The sequence below is a fragment of the Dermochelys coriacea genome, chromosome 5 (assembly GCF_009764565.3).
Source record: "Dermochelys coriacea isolate rDerCor1 chromosome 5, rDerCor1.pri.v4, whole genome shotgun sequence".
Taxonomy (NCBI): Eukaryota; Metazoa; Chordata; order Testudines; family Dermochelyidae; genus Dermochelys; species Dermochelys coriacea.
The window spans coordinates 72951480-72976373 of record NC_050072.1 but is presented as its reverse complement, the minus strand read 5'-3'; the positions used below and the strand labels follow the sequence as shown (position 1 = coordinate 72976373).

Here is a 24894-nt window from a genome sequence, read left to right as displayed (position 1 = left end):
GATTGGGTTTGGCTGAGAGATTTTGAAAACTGCCATTTCTGTGCTGAGTTGCACTGCACAGCAAAATTTCAGTAGCATGCCAAAATAACTGAACATGAACAATGTAAATATTCATCTGTAACATGGGAACAGTGATACTGACCTTCTTTAAGTGCTCTGAGAGCATTATAAAATGGGTACTGTATGCATGTGATTCATCTACCAGTGCACCCCTTGCTGGTTGGGCATGGCATAGTGGCTCTCCTTGTCCTTTGGTGCGCCCTGCTCTGGCCCTGCAGTGGTCTGCCTTTTCCTGAGACTTAACCCTCCATCCAGGTCACCTATAGTCCTATCCCTTCCAGGGAAACCCCCAGTCCAACATGCCACTGGCCTGACAGTATCATGCTGGAAGTTCAGCCCAATTTAAGGCTTTTGGGCCTGTCAGCCCTTGGCTCTGGGTGTCTTCATATCCCCACCCTCTGTGGGCTGGTAGGGGAAGTCAGGCCCAGCCTCTCCTTGCGGTTCCAGCCCAGAGACCCTGTATGAAAAAGATGAGGTTTGTTCATTCAGAGCCTCTGCTGTATGCCTAAGCTGCTTCCAGCCATGGTCTACAACTAGGCCTTTCTCACAGTCTCTTCCCTCACTGACTCTTCTTCAGGACCCAAAACAAAGGGGATCCAAACTAGTTGAGGAACAAAAAGATTTGCTCCAGGTCTACCTGCCTCAAGGAGTCTCTGATCCAAAGGAGTTTCTAGTTAGGCTCCAGCCTTAGCTGATCCTTCCAGACAGCTTCAAGGTTGTCTCTAACTGGGCTCTGGTCCCAGCTGCCTTCCTTCATAGGGTTAGCTCAAAAAGTCTACTCCCTTTCCAAGTCAGCCACCTGTGAGCTGTCCTTTTCCTCCACCTACCAGCCATGCCAGGTGTAGTGGGGCAAGGCTGATTGCACCTATAGGCTCTCATTAGTCCCTTCAGGCTCAGTGTAGGGTTGCTAAACCCCATCACACTCAGTATTCCTCTTATTATTAAATAATGTAAGGCTGGGCCCATGCCATTGTTTCTGCAGCAGCAGACTGTGCTACCAATCCCAAGAGCTAGGAATCACTCTTCAGGAGTGAGTGAGAGCTGGGCTGGGCTAGGCTTTCCCCTGATACCCTCAGTATCCAGCACATGGCCCATCCCCCTTCCTCTGGGGGAACTAGAGGGAGGAGACATATTTTGCCAGTGGTTTTCACAGCTATTTGGTAGACAGCTGAGGAATGTTGGGACTAAGGTATACAGGATTCTGGTCCTAGTCCTGGAATGGCATGTGCTCTAGTAATTACGCCACCCATTTTCTGCCCAGTGGTCTGTCTGCTTCTCTCATATGCACACAGTCCCTATGTCTATCTTATGCCGTTACAGGCTAGTATTCAAAAATGCAGTCTAATGATTTCTGCCAGTGAAACCCATCCTAATAGGGCAACTTACTGCTGAAGAAGAACCTAGCAGTCTGTACAATGAAACCCGCTTCTACAAAATACCTCAGCTTGAGATGATACTCATATGTCCTCCTTCACTTCCATCCTACCATCATTTTCATTCTATCAGGCTTAAATTAGAAAGTGATTCTATTGAAATGGAAATTGATTATAGGAATATGGATTTAGCAAGCTTGGCTTGTCTGCAAGCAGCTGAAAGTTGTTTTGTTTGACAGACGTTTGCATGTTTGTTTGGGGATGGGGAAAGCCGTTTGGTTTTGCAGTCTTTGATTCCAAGCCAGCATATGTAATGGAGTTTTTTTGTTCAGAGCCTGGCATCAGGTGTAATAGGATTATGCATTGTGTTTATATGACCCTGGCTTTTATATCCCTCTAGCACTGCTCAGTCATTCATTTTTCTCATATAAATTAAAAATGGAGATGGTAGATTAGATGTGCCAGGACGCATCTGTGTTATGTGAAATGTAGTGTTTCTGTCTCTTGAACTTACTGGATCATGACAGAAATATAGATGAGCAAGAGGAAAATTTTAAACTCTTTTGAAAGCTTGCTTCAGTAGCAGATTGATGCCATTTTTGCATCCATAGTAGATTACTACATCAAAGCCCCTTTTTACAATTTTTGATATATTTGTATTATATTTAAAAGGTCACTGCAGCACTCTCTCCCTCTGTGGTGGATCAGAACTCCAAGTGGCAAGCTTCGAGTACAGTACAAGGCACGTTTGTTCAGGCAGCCTTTTAATAAATGCTCTTCCTGGAGGCTTTTAATTGGATCTTTTATGTGGCAATGAGATGATTTCCCTTATAGCAAGTCATGTAGCCTCTATGCAGCAAAATGGAGGGTTTTGACCATCCTTTGCAGATGTTGGCAATTGTGCATTGAAAATGGTATAGGGGGCCAGGTACTACAGCGTATGTAAATAAAAATAGATTGTGAAGTTTTAGGGCACAGTTTCAAGCCTTCTAATTTAATTTAATTAAAAAGGGTCATCCCCTCCTCTTTCACCCCCCCCCATGACCTATGCTGTTTAGAAACAGTGTTTCACACATCTCCTTCTTATTGTCCTAGTTAGGAGGAGAGTGCTGGTTCAGATCCAGACTTTCAGGTCTGTTTTTTCCACACCTTTTTTTCCAGTCGACTAAAATCATAGACTAAGCCAACCCATACAGTTAAATAGAATTTTGTATTGATGTTGTGCATAATATGGTGGTGGTAAGCTGAGCCTGAGGCCCAGGACAAGGACATTGTAGCAGTGTTAACCTCCTGGTTTCCAGCCTGCCAAAAAAGATTACAAAACAGTTGTAGCAACAGGGGCTTCTCTGAACACAGTTTGATATTTTCTACTCCTGAGGGAATTCTGCACTTAAAAAAAAAAAAAAAAAAAAAAAATTTTTTTTGCACACATTTTATTTGTCAATAAATAAATGTGGAGGCTCCTACATGGCAGTGAGGAGCACAGGCCGCTGTCTGTATGGAGGCGGGAGATCATTCTGCTGTCTCCTCTTTTGCCCCCCAGGATACGGACTTGGTGGTGAAGCTGCACCCAACCTCGACACAACAAAAGGAAAAGGCCGGGCCTGCCTCAGAAACACCCAGGGCCCTGCCCCTCTGCGCCAGGTGCACCGAGCATGGGTAGGCAGACTCAACCTGGCCAGGATCCAGCTGTGGGATGAGAGGGTTCTGGGTGGGGCAATCTGGCTGTAGGGGGTGATCTGAATGCACAGAGGCTTGCTGGGTGCGTGTAGTGGGGTAAGAGTCATGAGTGCGGTGCCTCCTGCTGGTCGTCCTTGGAATTAGCTCCTCAGCATATGGAGCGCCTCTTACTGGCTGGTGTCTTGCCTGCTACTGGCCCCGTGTCCCTCCCAGACCCCAGTGCCCTGAGGTTCTGCCCCAGCAGTACCTCCACACTTTGGGTCTCCCCTCCCAGGGGAGCCCCCAATGCTCTAAATCCACCTTGCCTCAGTGGCTGCTGCACGTCATTATCTAGCCCCTGCTCACTGGGGCAGACTGTAATGGCCGCTCATCATTGGCAAGGGGTTAGGACCAGCTGCCTCTGCCTATTCCCAGGCTTGCACCTCTGTAGCCCTATACCTTTTGTATGCCTTCAACAAGGCCTCAGGCTGGAGCTCCCCAGCTCCTTTGCCCTTCCAGAGCACTGCCCCACCTCAGATACCTTACTCCCAGGCAGCTAGCCCTTCCCACTCCAGGGCTAGAGTGAGGCTCCTGCAGATCTTCCCTGACCACTAATCTGGGGGAAGTTTCTGAAGGGGGTGTCTGACCTGGCCCCAGATGCTCTTTGTAGAGGAAGAGGAAGTCCCGTTCTCCCTAGCCTAGCCGGGACTAGCAGATGAGCCTGGTGTAGGAGCCACCAACCAGGGCGTCCCCAGGATCTCCCTCCCCCACCATAATGATTTACCTTTCGGCCAACTGCTCCGGGCACCCAAAACAACATGTCCATGCTGCTGAGGAGGAGTGTGTGACTGCTCTTGTGGTTTGCCTTTGCTTCCCTGTCAGTCATTCTTCTGTGGAGAAGCAAAGAAATCTGTGGGGGACATTAATTCTGCGTATGTGCACTGGTGCAGAATTCCACCAGGAGTAACTGCCCTCTACATATTTGCAGCAATCCTTGTTTACAAGGCCAGATTCTTCTGTTTGATCTCAGAGCACAAATTGCTTGCCCTAACACATTTGCAGTTGCTAATATTTAGCCTTGGTGAACCCTCATCCACTTAAATAAATTAATAAAACTGCATGCTGTGGTTGCCCTAGTATGGGTATTCCAGGAATAAAATGAAAAGTCGATGTTCTCATGGGAAGCTATACTCTTAGAATGCTTTTCCAATGCTTTCAGTAGCTCCATCATAATGGAGCAGCCACCTTTGCTGCCCCTTCAAGTCCCCTGTTTTGTGCCTACCATCTTCCTCCTGGCCCAGGAGCACTGGACAGGGCTTCCATAGGAGCACATCAGTACCATAGCTAAATTGGCCAGAGGGCCAGGGGCTGAGACTTCTGCTCCTCATGCTATCAGCCCTGGGGAATCAACTCCAAGAACTGAAGAATGCTTCCACTAGGCCCTGTGCCAACCCCATACTTATTTTTGATTATGTGTAGTTGTTAATGAATGACGGGTTGGCAACACTGCTGATTTTGAGAACAGTGTTGGTGTTAGTGCAGGAAAAATGTCCTCTGGGGAGATGAGTGGTTCTGCACACACCTCTCTTTTTCCTCTCAGTTTTGTGGAGAAACACTTCAGTGTAATTGCTCCATTTCAAACTACAAATTCACATTATGATTTCCACAGCAGGGAGACTGATTATGATAACAGCCATATTGTAATGTATTGGTAAACTCCACTTTTCATCTTTGTAGGAAGCAAGCAAAATAAACTATTTGAATTTCAGAAAGGACAATTTCTGTTCTATGTAGAGTTCATAATGTAATAAGAACCCTACCAATGTGCCTTAGTGAGGGCTGTGCCCTTAGGCTAAAAGCCCATCTCCAATTTCCTATCCTTTGAAATTTCTATTACTTTACTCTGCCTACTTGAAGCTATAATTTTAGGGAGGTGAGCGGGGGTTAAAGGACATTAGAAATGCTTGGAGCAGAGAGAGTCAAAGAGATGTTAAGTACTTTTTATTAGTTGAATCTGATTTTTACATGAGAACTGTGTGAGAGAGAGAGAGAGAGAAATTGTGTGTGTTTTAACAGCACCCGTAAGTGTCCTAGGTGCTTTCTGATACAGGTGATAGGTCTTTGCCCCAGGAACCTAGAAACTGGTCTTGGACGTAACTCAATAGGAGGGGGCAACCAGCCAGTAGGGAGGGGTAGAGGAGCAGCACTTGCATTATGCAGTTACTATGTGAGGCTACTATACAGCATGATAGAGCAAAACAAGTATTTGGAAAGGTTTTTTGGGATGAGAGAAGGGAAACAAATGAATAAGCAGTAGATTTATTCAGCAAGGTTCTTGTAGGAAGAAATGGTTTTTGAGGTGGGGCTTAAAAAGAGAAGATAGTAGCTTTGCAGTCAAGCTTAAGAAAGGCATTCCATGCTTAGGGAGTAGCATAAAAATAAGTGCAGACAAGGTTGTAGGAGAAGTGGATAAACATAATATCAAAGATGGAATCACTGGTGCAGCAGAGCAGGCAGTGAAAGGGATAAATGTAAAATGAGACTGTCAGATAAGTAGTGTGGGATAGTGTTAAGTGGACCTTGAAGATGATGACAATAGGCTTGAACTTGATGCACTGGAGAAAGGTAAGCCAGTGGAAGAATTCAAAGAGGGGGAAGGTAATGTGGTTAGATTAGTGGTCAAGGAAGATCATGTGCATTTTGTATTGATTAAAGGGGTTATGTGGGTCTCAGTGAGTGTCTCTACACAGCAATTAAATACAGCTGGCCCAGGTCAGCTGACTGAGGCTTGTGGAGCTTGTGCCGCAGGACTGTAAAATTCCTGTGTAGGCTTTTGGGCTCAGGCTGGAGCCTGAGCTCTGGGACCCTGTAAGGGGAGAGGGTCCCAAGCACCTGCAAGGGGAGAGGGTCCCAGAGCCTGGGCTCCAGCCCAAACATCTACACAGCAATTTTTAGCCCTGCGAGCCCACGTCAGTTGACCTGGCCATGTGTGGCCATGCTGCGTGTTGGATGGGAAGGATTGTGGCCATGCTGTGTGTCTTTTATTCCAGTGTAGACCTAACAGTGAGCCCAGAGAGGAAGTTACATTAATCAGAATGGGATACAGTAATGTCCTGGATGCTCATTGGAGCCAGAAAGAGAAGGAAAAAAAATAATTTTAGAGATGTATAGAAATTGTGTAAATGTAAAGGGAGATGGGGTGGAAATCAAAAATTACCCTTCTTTTACAGGTCTGGGTGAATAACTAGTGGTATGTACACCAGTGAAAGAGAATGGAAGAGTGAAGGGGGTTTCAGGAGGAAGATTAGAAGATCACTTACAGCCATTTGAAATTTGTGAAATGTTCAGAAGAGGTGATATTACAGAGAGAGGCTGAAATACGTTGATTGGATGGAGGAGTGATTGTTGAGGAGTCAAAGAGGTAAATTTGTGAGTTGCTGGCATAGAGATTGTAGTTGAAGCTGTGTAAGCAGATAAGATCCTCCACTGAGAAGGAGAGGGAGAGGACTAGGACAGAGCCCTGAGGGATCCATGAGGAAAGTGCAAATGGGGAGTGGGACTTGTCAAAAAGAGATACTGGAAGAATGGCAAGAGAAGGAGGAGGAGACCCAGAACAGGACAGTGTTGTAAAAGCCATGGAAGGGCAAGATGGTCAAGCAGGATCAGCAGCCCTGAAAGCAGGGGAGAGGTCCCAGGAGGGTTCTGTTCTATTCAGATTAACAAACAATGCCTATCACCAAGCACCTAAGTGTAAGGGTGAAGGAGGTGATATTAGTATTTTTGAGAAGTCGATTCAGTATACTGGAGATGATGGAAATAATCAGAGTGGAGTTAAAGGAGAGTAACTTCAGGAAGTGGTTGCAGATTCCTTGCTTGATGAGTTTGGAGGTGAAGGGAAGAAGGGAAATGGGGTAGTAATTGGATGGGGTTGAGGGATGTCTCTGAGACTGGGGAGGGGACTACAGCATGCTTATTTTGTGAGGGAAAGGAGCCAGATGTGAGAGTCAGAGTAAGGGATGTCAGGTAGCAGGATGGAATGGGGAGGAGGGGTATATCAGGCAAGAAAACCCAGTGTCAGTGACAGGGAGAAGAAGGAGAGAGTATTGGGGTGGGGGAAGATGGCTGTCATGGCATATCTCATTGCATTATTCTTTGAAGAAGTTGGCACGGTATTGTACAAAGAGAGAGGAAGATGCAAATGGAGAGGGCTGGGGAGGGAATTGAAGGTTGAAGGTAAATAAACAGGTGTTGTGGACATGGGATTCTAGTTAGGTGGGAAAGTAGAGATATTTGGCAAGGAATTTAGCAGAAGTGAAGGAGGAGAGGACCAAATTTTAATTGAATAAGTGTGCATGACCTCAGGACTATCTCTAGAGCATGGGAGCTGGTGCAGTGCTATTTGAGATTGGAAGCTAATAATTGGGGGCTATTCTAAACTGAGAAAAAGATGTAAAAGAGCAAGTGGGGGGAGGAATTGACAACTCAGCTAAGGAGAGGGTGGAAAGAGTAGGGAAGAGCAACAGAAAAGTAATGGATGTGAAGGATTGTAGTCCACAGAATGGCCACGTTTATGGGTAGAGGCAAATAGCTGATGATGAGGTGCTTGTGAGAGAAAGGAAACTTAAAAATTGCTACCATCTCTCTCTGCTTTCCTCGGACAGGTCCACAACTGAATAACAGGCCTCTGTGTGGGTTTCCTGGTGCCTTGTTTGTCATTTTACCTGTTTCTGAGGTACTGTGGGGTCAAGGGAAATCACTGTGAATGCATGATAGTGGTAGATGAAAAGACAGACAACTAGGGCTTGCTGGTTTTGACAGATTAGTGCATGGCTTGGTGACATGAAGTGTTGGAGGATAATTAAAGGGATCAAATGTAAACTGCAAAGAAGATTGGTCTGGTCAAGGACATGACATCTTAAGTGGATTTAGTATTTGGAGAGGGGTGAAGGGGTGAATAACTGATTGAAGTGCTGTTTGGAAATCCCATTCCTCTAGATATACTATCTGTTTTAGACTAATCAAGATAGTGTAATTGAAGGGACAGAGAAGTGAAGTTGACTCATGTTTTTCAAATGGAGTACTTCATTTTTTCAGGGCAGGGTTACTTTCAATTGTTACAGCTGAGCTGGATATTCTTCTCTTGACATGAATGGGTAACCTTCAGTATTATTGATGGGAGTCATTTCCATCAAGAAGAGCAGACCATCCTTTCTCGCCACCACCTTTAAATCAGAGTGCATTAGTGCTATTGAATAAGGAACTGTCTGGAAACTTTGTCCAAGTATTATATTGAATTCCCACTTCCAAACTGTGTGTTAAGTTTCAGAGTACTAGTATTCTGTCCTGGGAAATACAAACTGCTGATATTAGGATACCTATATATTTTGTGCTGAAGTGAAAACAAGAATCTGCCCTTACAATATTGCATAGTGTTCAGGATGAACTAAAGTTTACAATAAATTAAAGGGGCAATCTATTTGTGCTTGTGACTATGAAGGTGCAGCCTTAATTGCAGTAATTATGTGAGAATTACCATGATAAAATATTTAGGAAATTTCAATAGTGACATTTAGGAGGTTAACTAGAGCGAACAAACCAAAAAAATCCTCGCATAATGACAGGTTTCAGAGTAGCAGCCATGTTAGTCTGTATTCGCAAAAAGAAAAGGAGTACTTGTGGCACCTTAGTCTCTAAGGTGCCACAAGTACTCCTTTTCTTTTGTGGCACCTTAGTCTCTAGCATGCCACAAGTAACTCCTTTTCTTTTTGAAAAAAATCCTCATTTCACACATGTTGAAGTTGTGATGGGCTAATCATTCATGTTCCATACAGAGTGGAATCACTGGCCTAACGTCCTTTTTTTGACTTGTATAGTTTATATACTGATGTTTGTGTGTACGTGTATATTTATATTTAAAAAATAGCTGCTTTTTGCACTGCAATTTTCACTCTGCAGTTGACAAAACAAGAATGATGGAAAAACTCTTTGTGTGTGATAGCTGGGTCATGCTCTCTCCAGTAACGGTTAGAAAGTGGAAGACTGTATTCTCTGAGGGATATTGTTAGTGGGAGGCCTTGTAAAATCACTATAGCACTAAAATTTTCCAGATTTTACAGCAATTTCAAAAGTAAAAGGTAATATGTGAGGAAGTTGTATCCCATCCAAAGAGAACGCTATTACCCAAACTGACATAATGGATCTCACTCTCCAGAGACAACAAAAAGGTAGCATCTGCAGTAACGGTTTGTGTGGCAGGATTAAGGGACACCATAACATCTGGATAGCTCTCAATTTTTCTTTATTGTAGGTAAGTAAATATATTGTCTTTTTAAATCTGTAAATAAATGGGATAGAATGGCCACCAGATTATTAAATTAAGAGTAAGCAGAGCTCACCTAATAATGGTTACTAGATAACACACTACCCTACTAGTTTTGAAATTATCACAGGAAGACTGTCAGTGAAACTACAATTGTCTACAAGCAGTATGCAACTTCAGTAGTTGGTAAGGGTTATAAAAAGCACTCATTGATGGAAATGCATTATGTACATGAAGTAGCTCACCCTGGTGTCTTTGGTTTGGTAGAAGGTATTTTTCATTTTCTGTTTCCTTTCTCCATCAGCTTCAATGACAGTGAATCATGTCCAGTTTATTATTATTTTTTCGTATTATGGTAGTAACTACAGGCCTCCACTGAGATAAGGGCCCCACTGAGCGAGGCAGTGTACAAACACATATTAAGATTGTTTACACTAGGAGCTAGGCTGTGATTCCCAGCTCGCATTAGACTTGCTCACCTTAGCTCACATACTCACACTAGCTTTCCTTGAGCTAGCATGCTAAAAATAATAGCACTGCCATGGTAGCATGGGCAGCAGTCACCGGTGTAATGAGCTAGTTGTGCTAACTATGTGCTCAAAGGGTTTGGGTGGGTTTGTACTCAGCACAGCTAGGCTGTGCCACCACTCATTGCTGCCCATGCCACTGTTACCATGGCTACACAATTTTTAGCATGCTAGAGCTCTTCAAGCAAGTGAAGGTACATCTAACATGAGGAATCACCCCTAGCTCTAATGTAGACATATACCTTAAGAGAAAGTCCCTACACCAAAGAACTTATAGTCTACATAGAGAAGACAGACAAAGGCTGAGGGAAGGGGAGCATTACTATCCCTGGTTTACAGATGAGGAACAGAGACAGTAAGTGAATGGCTTGTGGTCATGCAGGAAGACTGTGGCAGAGCCAGAAATTGAACCCTGATGTGTAAGCCACACTGCAGTTCTTTAACCACAAGACTTTTTTTTGAAAGATTTTACTGTTCTTGCCCTTGAAAGCTGCCTGTGGCACAAGACATGGTAAAAATGCACCTAATCACCATGGTACTATACCTGACCACTATATATGGATTTATAAACAGTGAGGCTGCCTAGATGTATTCAGTTAGATCTGTCTAGGTTTTGAATTTTGTGATGTAATATGATTTCATTGGTCTGACAGATAGCCCTAAGAAATGGTCGACTTCATAAAAATTTAAAAGAGCAGCCATTTTAAAGTCTTTTAAAAAGTTCTTAATTTATTCAAAAATTTCAGAACATGTTCTAGTTGTCAATTAGACTTAGCTTTAAAAATGTAATATGGTAATGATTTTATTTTTGCAAAAGAACAAAACTAACCATAGCTGTGTTACAGTCTTTTCATCATCTCTTCTAAGCAAAATACTTCAGACCTGGGACTAGAACCCTGGTTTTACAGCTGCAACAACAAAGGCCTCTAGCACCTGAGCTGAAAGGAGAGGTCTGTTTTCTGCTTATGTATATAGATTGATCCTTTCTGTTTTCTCCGAACTGTAACTAACCAGTAGAGACAACATGCTTACACAAACATATAGTACCAAATGAAAGCCTATGACAAAAATAAATCCCTTTGGCATTGGTTAGTGAGCACTGGATTTGGCCCATAACTCCCATTGACATCAATGCAAGCTGTATTGGGCACCAAGCTATTCACAACAAAAATTCAGCAATACATATGCTTAGTTACAACGTATTCATTATATCTTCTAATTTACCCAGTGCATAGGTCTTCAAGGATGTTTAGCCATATGTAAAGTTGGAAAGGGAAGTAACAAGTTGATTTTTAATTCAGGGTACTTTTAATGCATTTTAACTCAAAAACATTTTCAAACAACTTCTTCACACTTTGCAGAAATATTCTCCTTTGCCATTACTAAATCTAGTAATTTCCAAATGAAAACAATTTTCCATAATACAGACCAGACTAGAGTTTTATAACTCAAGCTGATGCTAACAGAAGACCCCAACCTTCAAGGATTTATACATCCACTTAGCTTTAGGTACTGCAAGAAGTCAGTTGGACTACTCACAGTGTATAAAGCAAAGCAGGTGGATTAATCTTTGCAGAATTAGGGCTAAACTAAGCTGCTCCCCATAATATAGTTAATGAAAGACCCTTTAAAATGCTAAATGCCTTTCAATGCTGAGTGTGCATTGTCAGCGCTTATTCTCTGTTCAGGCTTCTCTGTTTTAGTTCATAGTTTATGTAACCCTATATCACCCATTTACAGTGTTCCAGCATTAGTAGTGAGAGTCATCTGGGATTAATGTAAATACAACATTTCCTCAGTGTTTACAGTTTCACTCTACATCCATTTTTAACATTTAATTTTTACACAGAGTCTTTTGGCTGCGCCTCCTGACATTCAGACATGCCCAGGACTATATTTGAATTCCATTTTTACTTTTCTACTGGTAACTCCTTATTTTCTTCCACAGAGTTACTAACAAATCTAGAAAGTGGCAGAAGAATAAGGGTATGAGTGTAGAGTCACTTAAAATGTCTCAAAAATGGAGTCCATCTCAAATGCATCAGACCCTCATATTTAGAGTTTCTTTTTTAGATTATAGGATCATGTGCTACTGTCTCAGCCACGGGCTAACCAGCAAGTAGTTCAAAAAGACTGTTGACCTTAGGAGGGCAATACAGAATTATTTTAGGACCTTTATCCCTTTCTCTTTCAGTTGGGTTGTGTTTGGTTGTCTCAGGGTATAATACTGTAAAGATAATGTGCTGTAACACTATGTGAAATGGGCTTGCCTGAGGATAAATGTAGGTCTTTACTCTGGAGTCTATCCTTTTTGCAGAGTAAAAGTCAAAGTCAAATGTCTTGACTTCTATTTGGAGAGATTTATTTAGGAAGAGTAGAATATTCTTAATTTTTCTTTGTCAGCTATGGTGGATTTTTAAACATAAAATAACTCAAAGTTTACTAGTTTCAGAGTAGCAGCTGTGTTAGTCTGTATCCGCAAAAAGAAAAGGAGTACTTGTGGCACCTTAGAGACTAACACATTTATTTGAGCATAAGCTTTTGTGAGCTACAGCTCACTTCATCGGATGCATTGTATCAAAACATTTTATGGTAATTCACCATCAGGTGTCTCTGCTTTCACAGGAGAAAACATGGATAGCTTAATTATAGTGTGCAGGAAATTAATGTGTTTAATGACTCTGCACATGAAGATAAGAGCATATATTCCTCAACACTGGGACTCCCAACCTGTTAGGCACCTTGGACTTTACAGAGAGGTGGGGCACGCCCATCTTTCTGGCTGCTTCTAGAGACCTGCTGACCCACTGGGCATGTACTCTGGCCCTATTATTTTAGGCAGCTGTACTCAGTGCTGTTCCCGGCCCTATGCACAGCAGCGTTCTACCAGCAGAGAGCAGCACAGTACATTGCCAGCAACTGGGGAAAGGTGAACGAGAACAAGCGTTGGGGACAAAGGAGATAAGCCAGCAAGGATATAAGAGAACACTGAGGGAGGTGAAGGTGAGAAAGGGAAGGTAACACAAAAATAAGAGAATTGGGTGCAGAAAACGGAGTGAAAAATAGAGGGGATATATGTTGGACAGGGAAGAAACTAGGTAAAGAAAACAAACAATTGATGCTAGAAAGCAAAATCAGGAAGGAAAAGAAATGATGGAAAAATGTATCCAGGGTGAGGGAAAAAGACAATGTACTTAACAGTGAGACTGCAGCATCCACACCTGCCAGGTCTTGGCATGAAGGGGAAATGGGGAGGGACCCTCAGATCCTGGTCCATTAAAGCAGGATATGCTCCAACCCAAAAGGTTTCATTGCTATTATTTTAATAATCTCTTTTCTTCTATGGTCTTAATAGACTTTATTGTGATTCAGAAGAATTATCCTTGTATCTGATGATGATTGATTCCATGATTAATATAGGTGAGGAAAACATACTATTCAGAGGTTTTTTTTCAGAATGCTACCGTGGCAAGCATTGTTCCTTGTGTAAATGATTTTGCCAAGGTGTGAAGTTGTGCCCTATTTGTCCTGATTTTATTTTTGCTCTTTATAAAAGTCAACTCTTCCCAGGATTTGATATTTTAGACATATGTTGTATTCATTAAACAAAGTGATCAGATACACTTCAGTCACAGGATAAGGGACTCCAAGCTTCTAACTTCACCAATGTAACCAAGCAATGCAAAGCAGTATACATTTTGGTTGAGTGGAGTACCTACAGCAGGCAAGGACTGAGGGGAAAAGGTTGTCACTAAATCTTCTGTTGTATGTTTTGTTGAAATCAGCACATTATAAGAACATATATTCCTAGAAATTTCCTGGGCTACTAGTCAGATGCTGAATTCAAATGATTGATTTTTTTTATTCATCTAGTAATATCTGCCCTAAATTTTGTAAGATTTTAATGTACCATGTAAAATTCCTGGTTTTCAAATATAGCTTCAGGTTCACTTCAATTTTCTGAAATCATAAGAAGAAACTCGTATAATTGCATATGGAAATGGGGGAAATAAGAATCTAGTTACATGGCTATGGAGGTAACTTTTACAGTTGTATGCTTACCTTGTAGTTTTGGTTGCAGTAATTAGTGTACAGAAAGCTGGAAAGATGCCTGCAATTCCAAAATGAACTCCGTGTAGCTCTCGCCTTCCCCCTCCCTTTTTCTTTTGGCTCCGCCCCTTCTATGCACCCTTTAGCTAGAAGCAAGACAGCTGTGTTTGATCATAAACCACTTACAACTCCAGGCTTAGTGGACGGGGAAACTTTAGCGTGAAGTACAGCATCAGTTTGTCTCGGCTTTTTTTCCCCTCTTCTAAGACCTTAGCAGTACTTTGATTGTGTTCTCACTGTGAATTCATCTGAAGCTCACCAAATAGTTGCCAGGATATTAAACTCCTATGGGAGATGCCCTCAAATCTAGCTGGGGAAAGGGCAGTGTAAAACTAGAGGCAGAGCTGAAACATAGATTTCACATGGACTTGGGCAGTTTTAGTATGCAAGAGATTATTACTAACTGTCTGCATTCTGTGTGACCCTGCACTCTGCAGCTTTAATGAGTCTCTTGCAGAAATGGATTGTTTGTGAAATGAAAACCAATTTGGCTCCTTTAGAAGACCGTGCATTGTTAATTTAGGTTCTATAAATGTTAAGTGAAAATGGCTGTCTAGAGCAAAATGTGCAAAACAGAAAAATCTTGGAGAAGAAAGGAGTGCTGAATCTATTGAGCAAAACTTGGAAGCATTAAAATCTGTAGAAACAGAAAAGCCCTGAAAAGTCTAATCATGAATTCTGGAGTTGCTATGAAATATGGAAATGACTCCTCTGCGGAGCTGAGCGAGGTAAGCAGTTTCAATATCCTTGGGTTTTTTTTTTAAATGCTTTTTGTGTTTTAAATATAGTATCAATCCCTTTTTGACTTTCAGTCTGCAGGCACTTGAATTAAAGAATAAAAGAGTGTATTCTTGTTCTAACTTGCAGTGTTAGTCAGGAAATGACCTGAACTTGCTTCAGTCAGAAATAAGTGGTAAAAGGCAAATGGTTGCAACTTTGCAGAGACATTTTTTTTATGTCGTCCTGCAGCAAGGATTCCCCCACCTTCCCAAGTGCTGCATTTATACACAGCATTCCTCTTTGCAGTAGGTAAAATACACAGCGATCCCAATTGAGATTAAGCAGATGGTTACTAATTTGGATTGGAGGGTGGAAAGCAAACAGCATTATTAAGCCAACAACTTTGGTAGAATCACATGATGTATTTGATTATGTTCAGCCAAGGTAATGCTGTTTCTTCAGATTAGATTAATATTATTTTAGTTGGGGGAAGGGAGAGGAAATAAATCACTGGGACTTTTACTTCTTGCAGCATAGCGTGAAAAACTGTTGTATTCATTACTTACTGTTGTAGGTGTGTCTGGTTTTTTTATGCTCTGACAGCATTATGTTTTTTAAGCAAATATGAAATTAAAGCCACATCAAGTATTATGCAGATATTTAAACAGTTGTTCTAAGATGCATATTTTACGGTTATTGAAATGCCTTGGGCATATAATTTGGGTACCTTTGATTGGATTGAAAATTGCTGATATTGGTTACAACATACAGCCCAGAGCATCTTATTGGTTTTAATGTTCCACAGAATATATTGTCTTGGTTTAAAAAAAAAATCCTTTTTTCTCCTTTGACACACACATTTTATGTGCCATGCAGTTAATTTCTTTTATACTGTCTCTCATGAAAAGCGTCATATCATGTTTCACAGAAGGCAGGAGACAAAAGAGTATGGTTTACAGAGTTAGGTAGCTAGGAAAAAAATGATATATCAAGATAAAGAGTGGAAATATAAAATCAATAAAGAAACAAATAGGCATTCTAGCAGACAAGTGAGAGTGAGGGGCAATGGAACACTGTGGAAAGGGCACAAGTAAGGAGCAAGGGTCCATGTCAGTGCAAAATCATGCAGTTCAGGATAGGAACCAGTGCAGTATTTTTATTTACATTTTCTTCCATAATAAAAGTGCTGTGTGTATATTTTATTAGTCATTTAAATAATAGGAGTTCCGTTTCATTAACTGTGTGTGGATCTTGCAAAAGGGGAACTTAAGAATGAAGGTCTTGTCTACTCAGCATAAACACTAAAGATCCTTGGACGCTTTTTGTAGAGTGGGAGACTGCCCTGGTGTCCTTGACTAATACTAGTTTTTATGTGGTGAGTACTATATGCTTGATGATGGAGTCCATCCCATGGTAGTTGTATTTGTGTGTGTGTGTGTGTGTGTGTGTAATTTATATTTGCATATTATATAGCTTTGGGATGAAAGGTATTATAAGCTTGTTTGTTTGTTTTTTAAACAAGAGCCTATTCTTTTTACATTACCTGTGTTAGTGCAACAGCAGTTTGAATAGCACTTCACCTCCAACCATTCTAATTTTAAATGGGATTGTGCAGTCCTGAAAGCTAGCGTGTTCCCACTGAAGTCAAGGTGGGTGTAGCCATTGTCATCAATGGAAGCAAGATTATGTCTGTTTTGTTTGTTTGCTCTTCAAGCTAGTTGAGTGAAATCTCAAATGTCTCCCAATTTTTGTGTGTTTTGGTTTTATACCCGTTTCAAAAATAAATGTTTCAAACCAGTGCAGTGTCTTGGGAGAGTGATGCTAGGACAGTCATCCAGAGCAGACCATATTTAACAATAGCATTTTCATCTTGGTGTATTGCTTTGGAATGTTGTTACAGGTTAGGAGTTCATTTTATTCAGTCACTGGGTGGGACTTTAAGCCATATTAAGATAGTTCTTTTAACCTTGTATTCAGTGATTTCACCTGGAATTTTGACATAGAAGGCCCTCCCCCAGAGTATCGGCGATGGGAGAAAATATCGAGGGAAACCTGTGATCTTTCGCCCTGGGAATTTTTTAAATTTAGCTGTCCCCTATGCTTTGATGGACTTGATTACATTTGTGTTCTAGAGCTACTGAGACAGAGTTTGGTTGAAAGAACAGGAGTACTTATGGCACAAGTACTCCTGTTCTTGTTTCGGATACAGACTAACACTGCTACTACTCTGAAACCAGAGTTTGGTTACTTATCTCTAAATTTAAGTGACCCACACAGCTCTTTTCTTCCCAGTAGGTGTTATATGAACCACAGGGCCTCCAAGGCTATCCTTTTCTTTTGGCTCCCTCTTCCCCATTCTCCTTGCCATGTGTGGATTTTTTTTTGGGGGGGCAGTACTTGAAAGATGTTAAGTGCTGTTTGTATCTTTTGTTTGTGTTCATGTTTTGTACCTATTTTTTTTGTCTTTTTGTCTGTGTCTCTTTTTATTCTCTTCTGGCTTTCTTTCCTACTTATGGCTTTTGTTTGTTTTTGCCCATTGGGAGAGAGTAGCACCACAGTCATTTAAACAAAATGGCTGCAGTGGGAATTTTCCTAGGATCATATAGTCTTAGTGAGTTTTTTGCTCTGTGGCCATCTCCTTACTGGCACTATTTAGTGCAGGGGTAGGTAACCTATGGCACATGTGCCAAAGGCAGCTCACAAGCTGATTTTCAGTGGCACTCATGCTGCCTGGGTCCTGGCCACCGGTCTGGGGGGCTCTGCATTTCAATTTAATTTTAAATGAAGCTCCTTAAACATTTTAAAAACCTTATTTACTTTACTTACAACAATAGTTTAATTATATATTATAGACTTATAGAAAGAGACCTTCTAAAAACATTAAAATGTATTACTGGCATGCAAAACCTTAAATTAGAGTGAATAAATGAAGACTCGGCACACCACTTCTGAAAGGCTGCCAACCCCTGATCTAGTGCATCTGTTTTGGTGAAAAATATGGCAGCAGGCCAGTAATACACACAATTATTTAGGGGACTTAAATATTCACTTCAATGCACAAAGTTCCAACCATGGAACTTCCATTGTTAGTATTAGTGGATAATGTAGAAATCTCTGAACATAGTGTGTGTGTAAAATTAATACGCATACACAGAGTATATGTTCAGAGATTTCTACATTATCCACTAAAATTAATACACAAATGCCTTTCTGTGTGTCAAATGCACAAAATAGAAGGTAAAAATTAATCACTATCCATACTGTTTGCAAGGGGTGTTTTTCTGAGATTTATGCCATATTTGGAAAAACTGACAAAAATCTACCTTCTCCCCCACCATGGATGCAAAAGTAAGCGCGTGTGTGTTTTTCTTTTGATTTGCAAATAGAATGCTGATTTAATCTCTGATTTTTATTGTAAAAGTAAACAAAATCTTGATATCTAGTTGGTATGACCATTTCCTTTGTTTGCCTTTTTTCCCCAATCAAGTTCACACAGACAGCAAGGAAAACTGATTTCGATGGTAAGCCAGTCATTTTCCCATCAGAGCCGTATGATTTCAGTGGTTGCTGAACTCCAGAGTTGAAGTTGTCAGTATTGGTGTGTATATATCAGCAGCTTCTCTGGTTGACCCTCCTCTACTCTCCCACCAAAAAATAAACTTGGCGTGGGGAGAAGGAGACATTAGGAGAGGTTGGTCTGAAAAATCTGGAAGTTGCTGATAGTAACATTGCTGCCACTCATCAGAATGTAGGATAGGCTTTGTTAAAGTTGTAAATAATTCATAAGGTCCAACAAGGCAAGGTTGTAGTATTGTGAAAGAGGTTAGCTGCTGCCAGTGCTATGGTGTGAAACATTATTTGGAGAGATTTCACTTTGAGGTTGGATCAGTGGGGGGATAGGGCGCCCAGAATTAGATAATCACTATTCAGATCCATGTGTTTAGTCCAGTGGTACTATTGAATGTAACTACACAATGTGTTCTTAAAAGCCAACATCATGAATGCCACTTAAGAAGTTTGTTACAGGCAACCAATTAAGTGCAGAAAAATTATTTGCAGTTACAAAGGTAACTGACTCGCCCTCCCCACTAGGTTTTAACAATGTTCAAAGTGGGGCTGTACTTCAGAATGTTCCCACTTTTTTGCAGAATAACCGGATGAATGTGCACAGTGAGGTTTTTTTATTACATGGTCCATTTCCATGTATATGAGGGTTATTGTTGTTTATGCATGTACTTAATTTTACTTCCCACTGAGTACTCTACAATGTGGCTGCTTGCCGTAGTAAAGTTAAGTACACATATAAGTGTTTGCAGGATTGGCGCCTTATCAGGTACACATTTAAGGGCCCAATTCTGTCCTTGGTTATGCCCAAATAATTCCTGTCAAAGGCAGTGGAAGCTGTGCAGATCTGTCAAGGGCAGAATTGGGCCCTAAGAAAGGTTTCTGCAGACTCACGGCTGGTAATTCTTTTTTGCAAAACAAACCACATTTTAAAAAATGAATGTTTGTTTTATGTGGCCATTTCCTTTTGCCATTTGCTCTGTAAGCTGTGATGGGAACATCATTTCTCTAATAGGTATGTTCTTTCCAATGCACCAAATTAAAAAAATATCCCTTCTTCTCAGGTACATAATTTCTTCCCTTTGCTTTTCATTATCTCTGCTTAGATTTCAGCAATTCAGAAAATTAATGTAGCTGCTTGCATTCTTGGATACAGTTGTCCATTCTTTAACCACTTACAATGCTAGGAGCAAACTATTTCATTTACTTCACTCCTTTTAAATGAGAGAGAGAACTTTAATTGAAGTAGTGTTTGAATACTATGCCCCCACTCCCTTCCAAAGAGGATTTTTTGCATTATTATTTTTGGTGGGAGGAGGTAGAGGATGAAGTCTCTGGAGAACAGTGGGAATACAAAATTCTATACATAGTACAAGATATGAAGAATTAAAGGGATAGTGCCAAGTTTGAGAGGGGTAAAACAGGAACCCTGTGACAGTGGTGTCCTTTAGAATTTCAGATTTGTATTTCCACCTAATCACCACCACCACTACCTTGATTACTCCTGCTTCAAGAAAATAATGAAGAAGAGTAACAAAATTCAAAGGATGAGGCTGCTTGAGTCATATATGCAACCCAATACAAAGTCATTGCTGTGTTGGGCCAGAGAGTGGGGCAGATACAAGTGAGGGAGCCTGACATGGATATAAGCCCAATTGGCAAATACAGCATTGACAATCCCCACCCTGCTGTATTTTCTGTAAGTTTTCAGTTCTTTTTAGGATATGATTCTGCTTGCACTAGTGCTGTAATGTACATGTGAGGAACTGGGAACAGGTTTGTACGTACTTCGGATTGGAAATCTTATGGCCTTATTTTTGTCTTCTGAGTTTTGAAATCTTGAGTTTTGCAGTCTTGCTATCAGACAGTCAGAAAGTAGTCTCATCACTGGCCAGGCTGTAATAGGGTTGTTGCAGTGACACAGTACTCCTTTACAGGCATAGTGATCTCATCTCACATTGGTATCTCCCTCTCACTCCATTGTCTAGTGTTACAAGACGCGTGCCTGACCTCCTGTAAAGAAAAACAGTATTAAAGGTTTACAGAGATTGCTATTAAAAGGCAACATATACTGCATATTGGTATATAGGAGAGATTACAGTTTCCCCCTATACTTAGAAGATAAGTGTTCTGGTACTCGTTGATAAATTGGTGATAACTATATTTATATAAGTTGAAAAGACCTTAATTTTTTGTTGTTTACGAATGACATTCCATTGTTGGGCAGACCTAGCCCTTTTTGAGAACACTAAGCACTGAAGAATAGATGCATAACTGACCCTTAAGGTAATATTAAACAGCTCACATGTCTTGTATCTATCAAAGCTAAATGCACTGATTTATTGACCATTAGAGTGACATTGCATTGCATGTCGTGTAAAAATGACTTTCTCACAGCAGAAAGTACCCACCAAACTTTAGAGCATCATTTCTGTGGGTCTAGTCTGTGTACCTTTTGGTTCCCATTGATCTACAGTGTACACTAAAATGGGGGTACAGATTTTATTCAGATAATCAGGAGTTCAGATAATCAAGAGGGCAGGAGCAGCAGCGCAGGGAGCCCTCTGCAGCCCTGCTGCCATGGCCCTCCACCCTTCCTCCTGTGACAGCAGAGCTGCAGAAGGCTCCCTGCACTGTTGCTCTTGCTGTCTTGATTATTGCAGGTGCCAAGGGTGGAGTGGAGGAGGTTACGGTCCTGGCAGGGCAGAGCAGAAACCGATGGCCAGGACTCTGCTCTGCCCCAGCAGGACTGCAGTCTTACCTGCACCTGGCTCCTGCAGGATTGGGTGTCACCGGCCCTGCGGCAGTGCAGAGAGCCCTCTACAGCTCCACTGTCACAGCCCTGCTCACATAGGTATGTCTACACATGGATAAAAGACCCATGGCTGGTACGGGTCAGCTGACTCAGGCTCGTGGAACTCAGGCTGCAGTGCTAAAAATTGCTGTGAAAATGTTCTCACTCTGGCTGGAGCCTTGCAGGGTCTCACGCCTCGGACTCCAGACTGAGCTTGAACGTCTACACAGCAATTTTTCAGCCCTGGAGCCCTGAGAGTCCAAGTCAGCTAACCCAGGCCAGCCTCAATCTTTTTATCCCTGTGTAGACATATCCTCAGTCCCATGACAGCAAGGCTGCAGAGGGCTCCATGCACTACCGTAGGAGCCATTCAGCAGCATGATGGCCTCCCTGTGGCTGGGAGTCTCTTCTTTGTTGTTCAGACCTCTGCATTATCTGAATCCCTTCCTTGTTGTCCCCCAGCAAGGAGAATGAGGAAGGGATTCTGATAATGTGGGTGATCAGATAATAGAGTTTTGGAAAATCGGGCATAGGGTATTAGGAAGTGCTCAGCATCTCAAAGTACTGGGTCTGTAATTTTGCATTTTAATGTCAACTGCATAGAAATTTCTTTCCCTGTTTATCCTCTCTTCCTTCAAAATTTCTCTAACTTTTCTCTCCTTCTCTTACACCCATTAGGCAAGCTTCTGCCCTTAAATGTGCATGTTGATCTCTCAGGGGCCACTAATGACTGACATTAGTGAGAGAATTTCTTAAACTAAGGGTCACATTTGGCCCTTTGTATTTCATGGGTAGTTTATCTTAGCCTGGTATTGAATATCCTCTACGTTAAATCAGATTAAACAAATGGACCTGATTCATTGCACGGTGGATCTTGCACATTGAATCACAGTATCGTATCATATAGACTGGAAGGCCAGAAGAGACCATCAGATCATGTAGTCTGACCTCCTGTATACTACAGGCCACCAGCACCACCCAGCCTGTCCACATGCAAAACCTAACAACCCAAATTAGACCAAAGTATTAGAACCCTGAGGAGACTAAGGCTACGTGTACACTATGAGCTAGGGATGTGATTCCCCTGCCTGTGTACACGTATTTGCACTAGCACCCACGAGTATAAATAGCAGCGTAGCCATCGTAGCACTGGTAGTGGCAGCGCAGGCATGGCTGAGCTGTGCCAAATACATTCCCATCAGTTTCAGGCGGGGTTGTACTCCCCATGGTTCAGCCTGCCTCCGCTGCCACTACCAGTGCTACCGTGGCTACGCTGCTGTTTGTACTCATGCTATTGACAGCGAACACAAGTATGCCTACACAAGCAGGGGGATTACACCCCAAGCTTGTAGTGTACATGTAGCCTAAGCTACTGTGTGCCAAAGGGAGAGAACAGGAGCACCAAGGCCCTGTAGTGACGGGAATTGATTAAATGAGATATACCCAGTTAATTCTGGCAGTGACCCATGTTCCATGCTTCAGAGGGAGGTGGAAGAAACCCCCCAGGGTCACTGCGTATCTGATCTGGGGGAAAATGCCTTGCTGACCTAAGGTAAAGCCATCAGTTACACTCTGAGTGTGTGAGCAAGAAGCAGGCAGCCAAGCATCTGAGAGACAAAATGTTCTGTATCCCTTTAGAGCACTGGTTCAGCTTCCCTAGACACAGTGAGGTGCAATTTGCACCCTCTGTGCCTTTATGGGTAATCTAAGCCCCATATCTTTTCTCTTTGCTCCATTATGTATTGAATGGCAGGAGTTTATTCAATATTAAACCTTACAAAGGATTCAGTGTTTAAACCCTTTCAAGACTGTTGTTCTAATGGATGTTTAGACAGCATAACCACAGCACCTGAAGAGTTATGGTAGATCTCACATTTTTGCAGATATCTAATTTAAGGAGGGGATTCGAGCAGAGAATCTTAATGGTAGAGCTCAGGGATGGTAGCCAGGAAGTCTGGATGTAACTTGTATATCAGATAAACTGTAATCCTGGTTATTCATAACTTTGCTAATTCTAATTTATTTTTATGCTTTATTGTGATCACTTAAGATGCATTGCATAGATGAAAGTAAGTATCCTTTTAAAAGCGGGGGAGATGAGACATGCCTGTCTGCCGGTGCGCGCACAGTTTATTAACAGATTTTCGTAGTCAGGTTGGCTTGATGGCGTGTTATCGGGGTGCTGTGCTGCCAGTTAAGAAATCTGTGTTAGAACATGAGCTCAAATCTTTCATCTGTCTGAAGGATTGCATTTTTGGCATGACCTGTGCATGTCATTTCCAGTGTGACTGATGCATGGTATTTCCGGTGTAAAAAAACATGCAAACTTCAAAGAACATTTACTTTCTGGATTTGTGTGAGCTGCTTATCAGGCACACAGTGTTTCAGGCTTGGATGTTATTAAATTGAAGTACCATAAAAAGATTACTCAAATGCCCAGACGCTGTCAGTGCAGATAATGCTATTCTCCAGACTCGTAATGAAAAAATGGCAAAGATTATGTAACTTATCTGCCTGATATTAAAATATTTCCAGCTATTAAGTCAGAACATTTGAAAAAATGCCCCTGGCCTGGAGATTTAATAAGGACAAATGCATATTGGGAGAGTAACATTCACAATGTACTGGATTCCCTAAACGTTTTTAGAGAGGTTTAATGTTTTTATCCCTAGATCTATAGTGCCAGAAACTCATTACTTGAGAGAGGTTGTGTTTTGTTTTGTTTTTGTTTTTTTGTTTTTTTTAGCTAAAGATCAAGAGATCTCCTCAACATTTGTGGAAAGAGAAAATCATGGTTTTTTAAGTGATCAGCCCTCTAACTATCAAGGCCCAAACCAAAACTGCAGGATGGTGTCTGTCTTTCAGAATTCGTTTGTTTTGCTCTGAGCTCGATGTGGATTGCAGAGTTACCAGTTTGCAGAAACAAAATTGTGGAGGGGAAGAGGAAGGATTTGGATATGAAATTGGATGATTATTGTAAGGACATAGTTCAGGGGTGGCGTGCCTGAGAAGGAGCCAGGGTTTACCAATGTAAATTGCCAAAGAGCCACAGTAATATGTCAGCAGCCCTCCATCAGCTCCACCCCCCACTCTCAGCGCCTTCCCCCACCAGCAGCCCCGCTGATCAGATTCATAGATATTAAGGTCAGAAGGGACCATTATGGTCATCTAGTCTGATCTCCTGCACAATGCAGGCACCGAATCTCACCCACCCACTCCTGCGATATGTCTGAGCTATTGAAGTCCTCAAATCATGGTTTAAATACTTCAAGGAGCAGAGAATCCTCTAGCAAGTGACCCGTGCCCCATGCTACAGAGGAAGGTGAAAAGCCTCTAGGGCCTCTTCCAATCTGCCCTGGAGGAAAATTCCTTCCCGACCCCAAATAAGGTGATCAGCTGAACCCTGAGCATATGGGCAAGATTCACCAGCCAGATACCCAGGAAAGAATTCTCTGTAGTAACTCGGATCCCACCCCATCTAACATCCCATCACAGGTCATTGGGCCTATTTATCATGAATATTTAAAGATCAATTAATTGCCAAAATCATATTATACCATGTCCTCCATAAACTTATTGAGTTTAATGTTAAAGCCAGATAGGTCTTTCGTCCCCACTGCTTCCCTTGGAAGGCTATTCCAAAACTTCACTCCTCTGATGGTTAGAAACCTTCGTCTAATTTCAAGTCTAAACTTCCCGATGACCTGTTTATATCCATTTGTTCTTGTGTCCACATTGGTACTGAGCTTAAATAATTGCTCTCCCTCT

The 24894-nt window shown here is 41.8% G+C and overlaps 1 protein-coding gene across 6 annotated transcripts in view; it reads left to right on the top strand.

The window, feature by feature from the left end:
• MCC (MCC regulator of WNT signaling pathway) overlaps positions 1-24894 on the top strand; it is a 355688-nt gene that overhangs the window by 100801 nt on the left and 229993 nt on the right. Inside the window, exon 1 of one of the 6 annotated variants that reach the window (XM_043514735.1) lies at positions 12707-12941. The exons of 4 other annotated variants lie outside the window; for them this stretch is intronic. In XM_043514735.1, coding sequence (XP_043370670.1) covers positions 12807-12941 — 135 coding nt within the window. In that variant the 5' untranslated portion in view covers positions 12707-12806. Of the gene's footprint in view, positions 1-12706; positions 12942-14132; positions 14777-24894 lie in introns of those variants that run through there. One more of the 6 variants, XM_038402672.2, reaches the window with a different exon arrangement.